General features: G+C 40.4%; 1 protein-coding gene across 4 annotated transcripts in view; it reads left to right on the forward strand.

Annotated features, from left to right (window-relative positions):
- pde4ba (phosphodiesterase 4B, cAMP-specific a) overlaps nt 1-18096 on the forward strand; it is a 143415-nt gene that overhangs the window by 97359 nt on the left and 27960 nt on the right. For all 4 annotated transcript variants that reach the window (XM_028404519.1, XM_028404521.1, XM_028404522.1 and 1 more), the window contains one exon: nt 1622-1674. In XM_028404519.1, coding sequence (XP_028260320.1) covers nt 1622-1674 — 53 coding nt within the window. The remainder of the gene's footprint in view (nt 1-1621; nt 1675-18096) is intronic.

Here is an 18096-nt window from a genome sequence, read left to right on the forward strand (position 1 = left end):
GACAGACCTACATCTTCCTACATCACAGCTGTTTCCACCACTCACAGTGGAGCAAACACACTGCATGCCTTCTATAAACACACATGAATAGATACACACACACCATCTGCAGAGTCTGAAATGTTTTACAGTGGGGATTTATTGAATCAAAGCAGGATGTGCAATTTAAATCTGCTGCTGAGTAATTGAATAATTATTTCTATGCGTCACTCGACAAGGAATTTCTCTGTTGTGGTGAAACACAAAAAACACTCCCCATAACTGCTCACACACATGGAATTACCTCATTGGTATGAATTCATTGTGCACTCAGAGTGCCACTCTTCTACCCTCCTCCAGAGTTTGTTCTCACTAATGTGTGTGCATTCGACAAAAGCGAGCAACAGCAGTCACCTTCAGCATCGTCACTCCCAGCGGAGGTGGAACTGCAGATCCAAAAGTACTGCAGTTATTTATGTAGGCCACATTTCCCTCCGTTAATCATTACAGTGGCTTTTATATGTGTGTGTTTGTGTGTAAGATTCTAAGAGCCCTCTGCTCGACCACACTGTGTATTAACACTGTTTAGTGCATTGATGACTGCCTGAAGCTCGTCTGACCTACATTTAAGCTGCATGCGCATAGACAAGAGTGGAGACTGGCAGACATGCACATCTGCATATTGAACCAGCTTCACGCAGGTGATTAGGCAGATGATCAATAAGCCTCAATATGCTGTCAACTGCACACTTACACACACACAGCGCATTGACCAGTTGTAGCTTGCTGTCTCAAAGCTGGCATTTAGCATTTATACAAATACCACAGACACCTCAGTGTGAAAATCAGTGACTATAAGTGAGTGGATGTTTTTCAGAGACTTACATACACAGCACGCAACATTGGTGTAAAAGAGTATTCATGTCAAATGTTAATGCAAGAGGAGGCAATGTGGTGAAATCAGCATGGAAGTCACTGCAAGGATGACAGGATGTTTACTGTCTTTAAGCTAAGCTAAGCTAAATGCTGGTTGTACCTTCATATGTAAGTGATGGAAACAAAAGTGTTGTCGCTATTGTATGAAACAAAGAATATATTGCAAACCGGGTTGCAGAGACATAATCTTTCAAAATTGCTTATTATTTACCATTTACCATTAATTTCTAAAGGTCGGTATCAAATTTAAAGAATTTAACCCTGTAATTAAATCCTTCCCTAAATCAGAAACAACAGAAAACAACACAAGCACTCTATATTGATATAATAATAATATATATATAATATATATATATATAATATATAATATATATAATAATAATATTGATCTATTAGATTAGATTATATGGGATTATGATCGATAGTGGCATCAACATAAGATATCATAATGATGTCTCTGCATACATGAAAAAATCACGTGGAAAATATTTCTAAATATTACAGTATTATTAGATTTAGCATCACAAATATAATTACAGAAATCTGAAAATATTACATAACATGATGCTTATTCAATAACTCATCTGTTCTGTTGACCATACTGGAAAAGACTCATGAATGTATAATTTGATTTAATTGCAAAGATCTGAATAAATGCACCATAATTAAAGGATTTATTTTTAGGGTTATATCTTTGTTCTTCCAGGAGGTCTCCTGCAGCAACAACTCAGCCTCCGATCACCAGAGTTTGTCTCCCAGGTAAGACTCTCTCAGGAATGTCCTGCTACGTGTCTAACATTTGTAAAGCTGCACTAAAACCAAACTTTATCTGGTTTATATCTGCTCAGACATTCTTCTACCTCCACTTTTTCTTGCTCTCATTAGTCTTTCCTCCTCCCTTTCTCTCCTTCGTCTTGTTTTTTTTTTCTCTCCTGAATTCGCCTACGTGACGACTTTCACTTTTTTTCGCCATCTGTCTCCAGCTCCACCGCTGTAGTCCAGACTATTTTGTCATCAAGCTCATTAACCTCCTTCAAACATAATTAAAGTCAGGCAGTTCAGACAAACACCCATGCACATGCAGACTCACTCAGTGTGGGCTATACTGAAGCATGAAGATAACAGCAAACCTCCATGTTCATCTTTCATCACATCTGATGATTTCAAACAGCTGTGTGTGTGTGTGTGTTTCTATACTGTCCAGTGTGGGGAAGTGTGTGAGGATGTGTGTACAGGCATAAACGACTTTATGAGCTCTTGTACGTGCCAGAGTGTGAGTGCATATCGGCTGTGAACGTGTATCATTTGGCAGATTTGTTTGTTCTCTTGTTTAACTAAGATGAATTACGTACAGATATATTGTGTGTATCTGAATGTTTCAAAATGTTTAGTGAGTGAAAAGAATAGAGGCTTTCTCTGAGGTGCAGCTTTTCTGTCATCTTCTCTGATATGACTTTGCTCAGCAGCAGTAGCCACATGAGCTCTTTGCTACTCTTCTTCTCCTGTTTTATGCAGCTGCCTTCTAAGACAAATCGAAGAAAACATGAATGCATAATTATTTATTTATGTATTATTGACATTTAATTACACACATATTGTCGCCGTTGCTGTATCACAAAACTGCAGTCAGCACCAGGTCGGTTTTATGAATTAGTAACAAGCTGCTTCAGTGAAATATTGTGTATTCACAGCAAGGGTGTATTAAAGGTTAACAATAAATGTGCATTGATAATACAAGTAATATGATTAGGTTTGGCAACAACCTCATTGACCTCACGTCTGTAGGCAGATGTTCCCACAGTCTCTAGGTAGAACATTAAAAACAGCCTGGTGTGGTGTTGTGTAAAAACTGGCCGAGATGAGCAACAATGAAACCGAGAACAGTGAGCGTACTTAACCATCAAATAACTAGCATGTTTTAAAGAAACCAACCCGGGCCTGATATGAGATAAAAGTAGAACTAGTGAAACTGACGCCTCTGTTCAGAGAAAAAGCTTTTGATAGTATCATGGAACATCGTGGATACTGTATTTGTGGTTTCACCTTTTTTTTTTTCGTTCCTAAGTCATTGAAGGCAAATTGTTGAAGACTGTGTCTGCTGGTGTGCGTATGTGTTGTAATAATTCACATTCTGTCTTTACAACAGTGTCTGGTGGCATTTAAACCTTGCTTACTTTGGTACAAAATAGCAGACTGACAAGGTGTCTGAGCTGAATGAGTGTTTTTCTTGGCATATGTGCATCATTGTGAGCAGTGTGTGTGTGTGTGTGTGTGTGTGCTGTGGGGAGGTGTTCCTGTGGCTCTGATTGACGTCAGCATGCCTGTATGTGGCTTCTGTTGACTTCCTGTCAAAGCAGATGGACTGAGTTTTCACTTCCTTCTTCAGAACCGCAGCTCATCAGGTGCTCTTTATATGTGTGTGTGTGTTCGTGTGTGTGTGTGTGTGTGTGTGTGTGTGTGTGTCTCATAAACCACCTCCATAACCTAATTTGTGACCTTTCATGGTAAGGTCGTCTTTAAATTACTGGTATGTATTATGATCAAATTTCTTGGCAAATGTCAAAGTTTTATCGACTCTGCAGTGTTTCTTTGCCAAAACAAATGTTTCTTTTCTCCATATAAGATAAGATAAGATAAGATAAGATAAGACTTTATTGATCCCCGGAAGGAAATTGAGTCGTCACAGCAGCAGAACAAATAATAAGACATAAAATAAGCATAAAAACTAGAAACAGATAAGTAACAGATAATATGGAATTAAAAATAGGAATAACAATAACCATGACATACAGCCGAGATATGTACATTGGTGTATTTGCATCCTACATCATGAGTATTTTTTTTTATTGCTTTTTTTAGCATTAGTGTTATAAAAAAATAATACTACGGAGAAGAGAGAAATTTAAAATGAAGGTGCTCGTATGGGGGTCAGAGGAAAAAGAACATAGCAGCAGTACCATGGGATACTGTTGGTGTACAGTCTTAACTACTGTCGGGACAAAGGACCTCTGGTAGCGTTCCTTTCTGTGCTGAGGGTGCAGCAGTCTGCGGCTAAACGAGCTACTCAAGGTCCCCACTGTCTCATACTGAGGGTGTGAGGGGTTGTTCCGGCGTGTGCTTCATGTCTATATCATTGTTTGGGGGGATTCTAGGTCTTAAAGCTCCTCAGCAAGGACCTCTATATTATTGTCCAAACAGCCTGTTGTATTTGGATCAATACAAATATAAAACACAGGTATTGTGTGTAATGTGTTTCTGTCTGCTTGTTTAACTAGAAAAACTGCATATACATGTGTTACCATGTGTCTGAGCATGCAGAGTGAAGTATGCGCTCCTGCAGAAAAAAAAAACTTTTTTTTTTAATGTTTTTTCTTGTAAATCTTAGTTATTTATCACTTTCCGTTTTGATTTTGAGAACTTATTTTATTATGCAAAATTCCTTTATTCATTCATCTGTACCCCCATCTATCACTCTGGTCTCTCGGAGGAGGGGGCAGGAAATGTGAGGCAGGAAGAGACGATCAGATGTTCCTGTTTTGCTGTCTCTAAACTGTTGTAACTTGACGGAAGCCAGGAGGAACTGTGTGTCGCTTAGGTGTGTGTGTGTGTGTTTGTGTGTCAGCCCGCTGGAGAAAAATAGGATGCAGAGAGACAAAGGCCCATTGTCTGTGCCCACACACTACACAAACATGCACATGCTGACACAATGATATAATACGTAAATACCTACAGTGCTGCACACTGCAATGCAACAGGTGAACCTGCTTCACCTTTTGTCAGGGTGCAACTTTCATACTTTTAATTCTTTGCACAGACTATTATTATAAATCCAGACATGATGTCAATAATTTTAGTGTTTTCTTAAACTTGTGGGTGAAGTCAGGATATCGGGCATTGACATATGACATACCTTTCTAATGCCTAGAACCAGCCTCTCTAACAAAGGGCAGCAGCTGAACATCCACATCTACAGCAAATTTGATTAAGGAGTTACCTAGAATTGTTTTCACTTCTTTACTGATGTTTACTTATCTTGACTCACTGTTGCTGCTGGCTGCATCCGAAAGGCATACACTACAAACTTATTTGTTAAACATGTTTAGTATAACCAAAACCTTAGTATAAATCATGAATGACATATTTATAAGGAAATATTACAGAATGTAATACAACACTTTTTACAGTTTTTCTTTCATTGTCAGACACTCAGTGTCCATTTAAGGCTTGCTCAAAGATGCAGGATTGAACTTTCAAACTCTTTTTGAGAGAAGTTTGGATAGTTACAGTCTGAATCTTAAATGAGGATGAGGAGGAGAAAATGTGTGTGTGTGTTGAGGGCATGTTATGCAACTTGGACCAGCAGTGTGTCAGATCCCACCCATAACCTTATTCCTTTCAGCTGTGAGTGGAAATATCCACAATGCTGTAATTGTTTGCCTGGACCTTGTCCCTTTAACTTTCACTGTCACCGTTTTGAAGGACACTGTACACACTGCAGTATTGTCCATGCAGGCCAGGCTGTATATGTATATCAGTATAGTATAATACTTAGCTTGTGTGCATGTAAGACTTTTCACACCATACTGCGTTGGAAAACTACAGCACATTTTTCTCACGGTGCGCAGGTGACAGATGCCATCTGTAACCTTCTCTTGATCAGATAGCCATGGACACAACTGATTAGTAAACTGTGTCAGACCTTAAAAAAGACAATGGACAATTAGGCAGTAAGGAGGACGTATAGAACCAAACACTCCATGTGGCAGTATGCAGGCTTCAGACGTCAGATTCCAGTGTCTCAATCAACAGTAACATAATGAAAACTGTTGAAGGAGGCTCCTTGTTTTTACAGCGCCGCCATCACGTCACAGTCACAGACAGGTTAGTGAGGTCCGCTTGCACATGTGCTGAAAATTTCCATAAAATGGAGAGACACTGACTCAAAGCAGCTGCTGTGTGTCGTGGTGTCATAACAGAGCCAGGAAGTATTCTGTCCCACTCCTGCAGCATTTTGCTGTGAGAACCTCACAGAGGTGTGACCTGACTTCCTGTTGAAGTCGACCTCTGTGATTAAATGCTGTCATACAGGATATATGTGAGGCAAAGGGCTCTTGAACTGTCCCGACCTGAGTCACATACACACACACATTGTGCGTACATGTGTTTGGCTGACTGGTAGTGTGGAAAGGTGTCAATGAGCTGGCTTTTTAGATCCCGTCGGTGCTTTCCATTGTGTAGGTGTTTTCATTTCATTCGCCGCCATGACGTTTTCCCGAAAAAGAAGCTGTGATTGTTGTTTGGTCAGCTCCATACAATAAGTGTGAGTTAACTGTATCGCTCAAAGGTATTTAGACAATATGGATCTGTTATGCAAGACGGTAAAAAAACACAGCCCACTGTACATGGGCATGGCTTTCCAGAAACTTTCTCTTTGTATTGGAGCAGGAAATTCTTAACTGTGTCTTACAGAAAAGCTCGTTCTGAAAACACAATGGTGGCTTAAGATAGTGCTGCAGCTATATTTGGTCATCAAAGGTGGTATTTAGTGCACTGGTTTAAAAAAACATTCAGAAATCAACAAGCAACAGAATTTGATTTAATAAGCTGCAGAGATGGCTATAGAAGTTAGCATTGCTAAGCAGCCAGAACCTGCCTGTGACACCCAAAGTATGTTCCTTATGCCTATTCTGTGTTAAATTCCTGCTTTAAAGGATCTGATGTTAGGAGTGTAAGCAGGGTGCCTTTGTAGTGATCACAGGATGTTCTACCTTTACTTAAATCAGATCATTGTCAGAGTTAAAGTTGCATTCTCAGTCCACTGATCTTCCTCCAGGACTGACATGGTTGATTTACCCAGCACATTCATATATATGTCATAAATCCATCCACTAATTTTGGCTGTGACACAGTCAAACCTTGCAAATGGATACAATGCACAGCAGATATTCCCAGTTTGCAAAATAAGAGACCCTGCAGTAGGTAAAAAGCAAGTTAAGGCCACAGACCTGGTCTGCCTGGAGGTTCAGGACTAATGATCTAGTCATTTTTGTCCATCATAAAAGATTACTGGTTAAAGATCTATGTTTATGATGATGACATGAACTGAAAGAATGTTAGGCTAAATTAGGCAAATGAATCAAGAGCTGAAACAACTGATATCTTTTACTTTTAGTTGTAAGAATGGGTCATGATGCCTGTTCAGAATAATATCAATTAAAAAGATTTTCAAGCTGTAGTTATAACAGTATATATAATATCTTTACTGCAGAAACATGTATAATACTTGCAGAGCAGAGCCAAGGGCAGTGAATTAAAAGTACCTCATCAGTCTCTTTATGAATGTTATTTGATAGGGGCCTGAGACGACCTCACACTCCCTGCACTGAACAGTGGCCCAGTGCGTGCAGGAATGCACTGAGGAGGTCACAGAGAGGAGGACACGAGAGAGAACAGCAGAAGGGATGAAAGCAGGAGATGAGGAGTGATGGGGTGAGAGGACAAGGAGAGATAAGGGGTGTCTTTAGTGGGGAGGAAGAATAAGCAAAACGGTGCTGGAGGAGAGAGGTGAAGATGAGGAGCTGTGGTAGGAAAAACAAGGGGGGAAATAAAAACATCAAGGTTCAGACTTTTACAGTACAGTTCAACAGTTGAATTTCTGATATTTTATTGTCTGCTGTGAAGGTGCAGACTGCTGCTAATCAGAATCAGAGTCAGACTTACCATGTCCATGTCTCCTACTCCCATCTGCAACAAGCTTCTCTGCTATTTTTTGCACATGGTCATACAACATGCAGCTTAAATCAGCTTGAATCTTCTACCACTGCTGCCATTTTTGTGGTGAGGTCCACACACAAGCTGAGGCAGGATGGGTAGCTGATGAACCATGGTTACATCCTGCAGCCTTTTAAATCTTCTATGTATTGAGGCCCTTTTTCATGAACAAATGTAGACTAAAATATACACCTGTCTTCAGGTCTCACCTGGTCAAGTTGTCATTGAGGGGCTACGTGCCATCAGTCAGTGTGTCTTGTTGTTGGTAGAAACATACATGTCTCCTTATGGTGATCATGTCTACATGTTGCATGTAGCTTTGTGTGCACACAAACACAAAGGGACACATGCATGTAGTACCAGGCTCTCATAATAGGTCATCATGTGACACAGCCAGCTGAAGCCAGAGGCTCCAATAACTCCTCCACAGTGGTGCACCTGTTTGGGGTTTCTCACTGACGCAGCCCTCCACTTTAGACAGAGCTTGAATATCTGCCACGTTCAGAACCGGCTCTTGGCATAGGCGACATAGGCAGTCTTCTAGGGCACCGCCTGCTGGAGGGGTCACAACTGCAGGTAGAGAGTCCGCAAAATTTGTGGGTACCGATTTCCTGTATCATTCATAAAGAGCATGTGGAAGTCTGTGGGAATTTTCCCAACCTTGGAGCAGCGTCTGGAAGCTCAGTTAATCCATTTTCTTGAATTGGATTTTTAGGAATGTACTATTGCTTTCATTTACATCAGAAACAACATGATCTTCCCAATGGGGCTACAAACCAGCTTTGGTTGGTGAGGTCATGCTGGATCGGTGTCGCACTCTTAGCATGGCAGGACAGGCAGGTCTAAATGCCGTAGATACAGTATCCACCACCCGATCATTCTGCCTCTCAGCTCACACTGCACTCCACAACATGAACGGTTGCCATGGCAGCGACACACTCTGCCTCCACATCCTCACTTCTCTCTCTCTCTGTCTCGCTTTCTTTCCTTCAGGTGTCCAAGTGTTGAGAAACACAGATTCCTGGCCCTGTTTCTCTGTTTATTGGCAGCTAATGGGTCTCAGTATTTCTGTCCCTCGGTGTCTTGTGTTACCTGCCCTCTTTATGGCTTCCCGCTCCTGGCTGTGCTTTATTGGCCTCAAAGAGGCTCCAGTTGCAACTATGCAGACCCCCAAATATTATATTATACAAGAGCACTGCAGCCTCAAGTCATGTTTAAAGTTTTGAGGCCACAGTTATTAGGTGATAAAAAATAAACACAAAAAAAAATTACTTGAGTTTTTATTGCTTTTTTTAACACCCCTTAAAACTGATACAGGTATCCAAGCAGAGTTGGTTGGACAACATGGGGACTTGAAACCTTAGAAAAACAGCTTATGTGATGGTGAGAGGGTTTGGGTGTCTCTGACGGGAACTGTTTAGACAGCTGACAGGAAAGGCAGTGATATCTGAAGAATAAATTTCCCCCTCTGATTTACTGCAAATGACCTTTAAATATTTGGATCAGGCTGCTTGTTTTATTTATTCAGGCCTGTCTGATGTGTCTGATGGAAACCTATGCAGGCAAACCGTGTGTGTGTGTGTGTGTGTGTGTGTTTTCTCCGACGGCATGATGCAGGTAGCTGCTGCTAACCATATCTGAATATTTATTATTGCAACATCTTGTAAACTTCAAGACAGATTATATAACCGGTGCACTTCATTCAGTAATGGCAGGGCATCCAGTTCCAATTATTTCAGGGGTCAGAGTCAAATTGCTCTGGGTACACTCTGTTTTACTTCTTTAATTCAATCATGTGTGGATAATTTTTAATTTAAACGACAGTACCAAAACCACATATTACATTATAATTATTTGAACCCTCCATTTGACCCAATATTACAGAATATTACAGTACTGAATTGGACCATTAGCGAGGAACATTTTCCTCTAAAATGTATGTCAAAAGACTGAATTACATTCAGTATTTATATGTTTACACTACATTATATCAAAGAATAACCCAGTTTGACTTATTATAGGATTAAGCAAAGGGTTGATGCGGGTTAAATCATTTGCGTAACATAGTTCAGGTGTATAAGACACGATATTGACCCTAAACTAATACGAGAGAATAAATGCTGACTCCCCAGGATGTCCCTGTTTTCAATGAAAGGCAGGATGAAGACAGTTTTGTTGTTTTGAGAAGTGCATACAACTTGGCAGGTGCGGTCTGTGTGTGTGTGTGTGTGTGTACAGATGACATAACCGAAACTGTGAATGCATGTAAAACAAGACTGAAACATTTGAATGCCCAGTTGTCACAGACACCTTTCTGTTCTCGGAAGGAAGTCCAAGCAGCGTAGGATTGTGACACTAATAAGGAAATGGGCTAGTGGGACAACAGCGACTTCCTCACACACACACACACACACACACACACTCCCCCAGGTGTTTAGACACCACCCACAGGCTTTTTCTACAACAGTTCATCCATCTTTCTGCAGGGACAAATGAGTTCCTTAGCTATGACAGGGAGACAAAGAGCCGACAGGGCCTGACCTGCGTCACAGAGCTCGGTGTGAACACACTCCTTCATTACTCCATTCACAGCTCATTCATGGCCTTGTTGCCTGCTTCGCAGACAGCTGTTACACCTGACTCAACATTAGTGTTAACTTATTATCATACTTCTTATGAAAATTAAGCTTTTTAGATTTCTATGTGAAATATGTTTAATGTTTGAGATGATCTGTGCCACATCAGTTACCCGGTTTTTAGTGCTTAAACTTAACTTAAATACATTTTAATGCTTAATTGAAAAGTTAACCACAGGAGGAGTCAGAGGGACTTGAACCTCAGACACCTGACTGAAAGTCTGCCATGTTGCATGTACCCCCACCGTCCCTGATCTGCCTTCTTACTCTGGCTTTTGCAGATATATCAGTTCCATGTTTGGTTTATGTCGGGCATTACGATCGTATGTTGCATTAACGAAAATGTAATACACTGTTGGCCATATGTTTTTATGAGCTTAAATATAACTATTACTGATCACATGTGGTGTTTTTTTCACGAGGATGTGTTGGATTATGTTTGAATGACAATTGTGACACCCCCCCCCACCCCCCCACACACAATTTGTTAGCATCCCAGGATCAGAATCTAAAATATATTTGTATAGCTGCATTGCATGTTAGCAGGTTAGCTTAAATTTAAGCTATTTTTTTCTGTAGGTTTACTTTGAATGTATAATGGTATTCACACTGATAGGTATCCATTAGTGTATATTGTAAATTATCATGTGCACTTTGTATCCTCCCGGGTTTGTGGATGGATTGTGAACACAATACTAAACTTAGTGTTTAGTTTTCACTGTACCCTTGTAAGAATGCAGGATTAATATAGCTGTCTGATTCCATGCCACTCATCGTGACGGCTTGTGTTGTCTTAGAAGATAACATGTCCCTATTGTCATAATACACAACTTATCACGTACACAGTGTACAAAATGAAAATATACTAACGGAAGTGTTCAAAATGTACCACACTGTCCCGCACTCTATGTTTTAGATGGTTGATAAAATCATTTTTGTTACGTCTTATCATTAAGAGGTATTTCTATGTTCTATACTCTCCCCTTTGCTCTAACACCTGTACTAGGGGACATTTATGTATCTTCTTTTTAGATCTCAGGGGAAATCCAGATATGCTGTTCTTAGGTTTTACTTCCCTTATGCAACTAAATCATGACTCTGGTCTGGTCTTATTAAGATACTACCTTGTTTTTTTTGTGTTTACTTTTTCATGGCCAAACCTTTGTTGTCTCCAAGTTTCATCACGCAGGAGATATTAACACTCCAGTGCTGTCCTCACACACTGTTCCAATGTTTAGAGAACGATCATCAATGCAAATAAAATTATAAATGTTCAGATGAGGCATCACCTGTGTAATTACATGTATCAAGGAAAAGAAGTGTGCTTAGTCTGTCAGGGTTGTCTTTAATGACTTGTCGTCCGTCGGAAGAACAGAACATAGTGTACAGTACAAAATGTGCATGATGTTGACCTAGCACACAGTAACCGTGACTTTTTCATACCTAGGTAAACACTTCAGGGCCACAGTTTAAACAGCTTAAGCATTAAGTAGTGTATCTTGTACAAGGCTGGTCACATAGAAACTGCTTTTTTTACAGTATGTGTGTCGAGAGAGGAGAGTGCACTGGGAAGAGTCTGTTCTTGGAGATGGCAGATAAGGATGTTTACCTTCAGTCTGTGTCTGTGGGAAAAAGACAGACCTTCAGTGTTTGCTGTACACTGGAATGTGTATATTGTACCCATAAACCCATGAACTAGTTCTTTTTGTCTGGTTATGTGTGTATGCAGTGTGTGCCTCTTTATGTTCATCAGTAACACTAATGGTCTCATCAAAAGCGAGACCTCCACAGAGCTGCTGGCTGTTGTCTGCTGAGTGCCCTCAGGGCATAAAGGCGAAACGAGGCCACATCAGTGATTTTCTGAAAACCAGCATAGTATTACACATACAGTTTTTGTTTTGATGTCCTTTCTACGTGAAAGAGTTGTTTAAAAAATGCATATGTTGCAATTGATGTTAAACCCAGAGCACATAAACTGGGAGGGTTTAAGTTTGATGGCAGAGACCACATCAAGCATTTTATTATAAGCATAACAACAGCAAAATTCCACTTTTATCTTACCATCAAACATTTTTTTTAAGTCTATAACAATGACATCATAGTTTAAAAGGCTCACACTAATCTCACATGTTGTCCTTTTGTATGAAGAGTCCAAATAACCCTGAATGAATGCAGATACAGCCTCCTACAGTACAGCTGGTCAGTATAGGAGATCACTGCTGGGTCCATGGTGGGACAATGTAGGATCTGATTTGTTTTATATATGATTTAAATAATATCTGCAAATGACAAATATTGGTAAATGTTAAAAATGTGATCATCTGCAGAGGCAAACAGAATCTCCTGAGGAAGCTCATGTGACAGTCGAAAGCCCCACGGTGTAATTACTTTGGCAACAATCACGTCAAGTCTTTCCTGGTTTCACTGAGAAATCACTGAATCATGTTTTTATTGAAACTTCTGCAGAAATGAAGCTGAAACTGAGTGTTTAGAGAAAAACATGCAATTTTCCAGTGTTGTCTTTCTTAGAAACAAATGAGTACACATTTTGGTATCAGACTGAATGTGTATCTAGTATTCATGTCTTTTAAATCAGCTATGATTGCCCTCTCAAAACACTTTTTTTTTTATTTGATTAAAATGCAGCTGTCACTTTGTGCCCCCTCTGTTGTGTTGAACAGTGTATCTCGGTTAGAGAGTGGACAATGTCAAGCTCATTATAAGGACCCTACTTTTTCAGAGGTCCTAATCTTCTGCTGCCCATTAACAGCTCATCTCTCTAACTCTCACACCCTTATTATAAAGCACATTTGTACCCCAAAGGACACTTGTGTTTTGTGTGCTCCCCTCACAGATTGGAGTTTTGATTCAGGACAATGATCCACACATAGCCGTGTCCTCAGATCACTCCATCACCCACTCTATGAACTGTGCTGCGAAGCGCAGGACTAATGGCGCTGTGTGAACGCTGAGCATCACAAGGAACAGCACTTCACACGCTTGCAGAGCTGAGCGGGAGTGGATTAGTCTTGGCTCCGAAAGAATTTAGTGGTGGACATAAATGCCTTGTTTTATACTCTGAATTTTGCACATAGCCTCCTCAACACATCGTTACAACTGAAAGCAAAAATTAATAAGCCAAAGTCTTGGTGAAGCATGGCTCAGCAGGAGAGCTGTGTTTCATAAAGCTGCTTTTAAACTGTGGTTAATCAAACTGGAATGACTTCTGCCACTAACGCCTGTCGCAAGTTCTTACCACTTCACTTTCACACTAAGGTTAGGGGGCTGGTAAACAAACAAACAAACAGCACTTGATGTATTTCTCATAAAACCCATTCAGTTGTCATCAATAGATGTGCTTTGAATGATCCTGGAAACTGGTTGGCCTGCTAATGACTCAATATCTGAAACACTGACACCACTTTACAAACATCATGAGTCATTTATTTGAATACTAAAACAGCCTTTTTTGACCACTTGTGCCAGCGGCCACCTTTTCTTTTGTTTTGGCACTTGTTTGGGTTGTTTCATTTTGTTATACTTTATTTTATGTTAATAAATTGCACTTTAATTGGCATCCCTCCCGTTTGGTGTTTTGTTTGTCAGCCTTCTGCGAGCCAGGCGTGACACATGCTTAATAAGCAGAGGTCATCAAAGGATGTGGCTTTTATACAGGAAATGATGTTGCCAAACTGTTTCCTACTAGCACACATTTTTGAGTAGGGTCCCATCAGCAGTGGAAGTATTTTATTTAATAACAATTTCCATCCCAACTTAAATGAAGTTTGATGCTTGGCATTGTACGAATGCCAGCTGTGTGGATATATTGTGTTCTGCTGCTCTCCAGTACAAGCTGTACTATTTGTTTTATATCTGTGGTAGAGTTGTCAAAGCCAAGTCAAAGTTCTGAATAAACACTGGAAGTAGACGTGTACTGGAAAGACTGCATCAGATGCTGTTGGATTCCTTTTTGCATAAAGATTTATTTAAAAAAAAAACAATTAAAAATGGCTTTTTTAACATTTCATAACTATGAGGACTATTACATCTGTTAGGGTTAAGCTTTGGCTAAACTGAATCGCACAGTGCTGATAAAGCCCTTTAATACCAACATTTCATTGTGTAGGTTTTAATTCGGGTGTCTAAGGCAACATTTAGGCAATAGTCCTTTGAAAAAACACTACGACGTGTCCGAGAAAAACATCTGATGAAAGGCTACAAAAAAGCCTAACTGATAGAAATCCAACCTAGCTGTTTGCCTTTATGTCTCTCAGATTCCAACATTTATGGAGGATACACATGTTGGAAGTGCCCAAATGTCCAAAATGACAGACAAAGAGGTGGAGCTGAGGTGGAGAGACTGCCACTCACGGTTAAAACTGTACAAAGCTGTAAACATGTTTTTGTCTGCTGTGAAGTTGGCCATTTTAACATGGAGGTCTGTGGGAATCGTTTGTAAGCCAACTCTCATAGGCTGGGCAACTTTTTGACACTTCTGCACAGACTTAATTTCTCAGCCCTGGAAGTTGCTGCTTGATCTAAACCCAAAATATTTTGAATCCAAATCTAATCAAACTCACCAGTTATGTGAAAGTCAGTACAATGCTGCCAGCCTGTTTGGTTTAGGAGGTCTAGTAGTTTGATTTGTGTGCGGTGGACTCTGGCACTTGCCTGAGAAAGAATAGGAGATGACGCGAGACTTGGCTTCTTTCCTTTTATTCCATTTATCATAATCCTTCAAGGCAGCCACAGTGCCAGTCTAAACATTAATATCATCCTCTCCCCTATGTGTCACACACACACACACACACACACACACACACACACACACACACACACACACACACACACACACAAAGAAGAACTCAGGAAACATGTCCAACATTCAAAAGAAGACCGGGAACCTCGGCCCACCATTAAACCACAACACTCATCAAGTTGGCCTCTCGTTCTCTGCCAATAACACAGACTTGCTATGTTGAAATGTAATGTGTATACAACTTTGGCTACTCTGACTAATGCACGTCCCACTGTGTCCAAACCCACAAGTGTGTGTGTGTCTTTACAGACTCCTTGTTTGCCTAAATGGCACCTTGCATCATCAGGTGAAGTCTTCTTGTGTTTGAGGTGTAAGTGTGAGCCTGCCTTCACTGTGTGTGTACATTTAGTGACAGATGTGGGTAAGCTGTATGTTTGCTCTCGGAGAGGAGGTGAGGAATATCACAACCCTTCACCAAACCGCCCGCTCTCCGGCTCACCTCAGATCCTACCGTTGTTTATCTGATCTGACTCTTGGAGACAAGGTGACATCATCAATAATAATTTTTTTTTTTTTACCGGAGCTGCTCATATGGGGCTATAGTGAGTGTTTGTCTGGTGTGTCAGTCCTCTTACTCACAATGGAGGACATAGCACCAGCATGTCAGCAGAGATAAACAAAGCTTGTTTTTTGTTGTTGTGGAGACCAGGCGAGTGCAAAAATTACCTTTTCCCCCCAAACAAAGATCTCATTATGAACCTTGATCATACTCTGAGTTAAGATTTTAATGTAACATCATCTTTGTTTCCTGTTTTTACACCTTGTTAACAAGAAAAGGGGGGAAAAAAGCAGTGAAAGAGCTTCCATTCAGCTTTTTTCCACTTTTTCTTTGAAAGAGCTCCATGCAGTGCAACATCATCTGCTGCATACAGAATGGAGATATAAAAAAAGAGTGCTGAATGCCAGACAGAAGGACAGTTATGTTCTTTCTGCTTTTCTTTATTATGAAAGCTGAGGCCTGTAAATGTTACACAAGTGTCTTCAAGAGAAGCACTTTTCTGTATATGCTTCTTTTCCAAGAATTAGTTTCTTTGTCTTTGGAGTGGGTGAATGATGATTGTCCTCAGACCCTCAGCGACAGGAGAGAAAGGTAGGGGGAGGGATCTGTCGTGTATATTTGTATGCTGGAAATGTGTTGCATAAGAGCTTAGTTCATTAAGGCCTTTGCCATTTGGAGCTATGCTGCTGTTATTAGTGGCTTCTGGCTTTGTTTTTTTTGCTTTTATTAGTGGTAAGAATGTAAAGTGAAGAGAACTGTGTGTCTTATGTTTGCCTGTGTGGCATCTCTTCTCTTTAACTACTGTATTTCAGATAAGCAAATAAATGATATGAGCTCCTGTGTTTGGTAGCTGTAAAACTCTATGGTCTGTTTATTATGCCATAACAGTAGCCTGATAACACCTTGACTTCTTTTAAATTCATTATGAAGTTCTTGGTAACTTATGTCAAGCTACATTAGCAGTTTAAATTGATGACTTCCCTATGGTGTTACTCAGAAACATCTGCAGCACAGTCCATTGAAGAGCATTCAACAGAGGCTATAAATTTAGGACAGTCTCCCTCCTAATTAGTCATTCTTAGTGTTCCGCAAACTGTACAGCTGCACGTGTGAACGCAAAGGTCTGACTCAACTATATGAAGTAGATTTTCCTTGCTCACACATGCTCAGGTTCCCTTTAAACGCATCCATTTTTTAACATCAGAATAGTCTTGACGGATTCCAAAAGACATCCATAAGCATAGATACCAGGATGCTGATGGAAGATACTGCAAAACCAAATAAGAAATACTAATGCTCTAACAAAGGAATCCAAGGTTTTGTGTCTTAATGACCCACAGCTACCTTTGTGTCCTCACATGGCACAATGATGCACCTCCACCAAATGTAGAAAACAGATGCTAAAGAGGTTCCCCAATAGCTTCTTTCTTTGGATTGACACTTTGCTGACTCCCTTCCCAGAGGGCTTCATGTCAGCTGCATCCTAATGCTGTAATCTGCTGTGCCATCTTGCCCCTTTCACACAAGTATCCTTTGTATCTAATGCAATACTAAAGGTGCAACGTTAACTGCTCTGGCTCATACGAGCATTGTGTTTGCCTTTCATGACCACACATCATCATGAAAAACACCATGCTTTCAGTGTCTGATACAACACAGGGTTACATTTATGCTAACGGAACCTATGATTGTGTTGCCTAACCTCATCCGATCATGGGAACAATAGAGCCACAAAAGTCTTAAGTAAGAAGGGGCAGCAAACTGTCAGCAGTTACAGCTGGATTATGGTATAAAAAGCCCCTGGTTAGCCCCTCATGTCCTGTTTTTTCCAGTGACCACAGGCTGAACAGTGAAAAAAATGTAAGATATTCAAGTGTTTGTTTTTTTTTTTTTTCCATATGTTATGATAAAAATCATGGCCACAACCACCAGCATGGGGACCTTCACGTTGCTACAAATATGGTTGTATGTGTGTGTCAACAGTTGTGCCGTGTCAGATGAGATATAGAAAGGTGCCAGCTGACTGCCATGCCTTGTCTAGCATTAGGTCACATTTCACCATCCCCTTGCCCTCAAACTCTCAAGTGTCAGTCAGGTGCCCTAAGAGAGTTAAAGAGGGTTGGAGGTTTCCATTCAGAGTGACTGACATCCCAGGAAATACATTTATAAACAACAAAAAACTGACCTCCAGTAATCTCTTTGTGTCTCTTTTACCTCCCAATCATTTTTTTAAAAGTCAGACATACGCTTTTATTGTGGTAAGTGTGAGCTCGTGGTTTAACTGAAAGTGATCCCAGTGTTGAAGTGTGGCCAGAGATGACAGGCTTGGAGTCTGCTCTTCATATCTTCAGTGTCATAAACAAGCTGCAGTGCCAAGTATTTACCCTACTCAAAGCTCTTTATACTCGGCTGGCAGAGACTCTCTGTGGCTCCCAGCCAAAGGAGATCCAGGGCTA

Source organism: Parambassis ranga, chromosome 4 (assembly GCF_900634625.1).
Source record: "Parambassis ranga chromosome 4, fParRan2.1, whole genome shotgun sequence".
In the NCBI taxonomy this organism is placed as follows: Eukaryota; Metazoa; Chordata; class Actinopteri; family Ambassidae; genus Parambassis; species Parambassis ranga.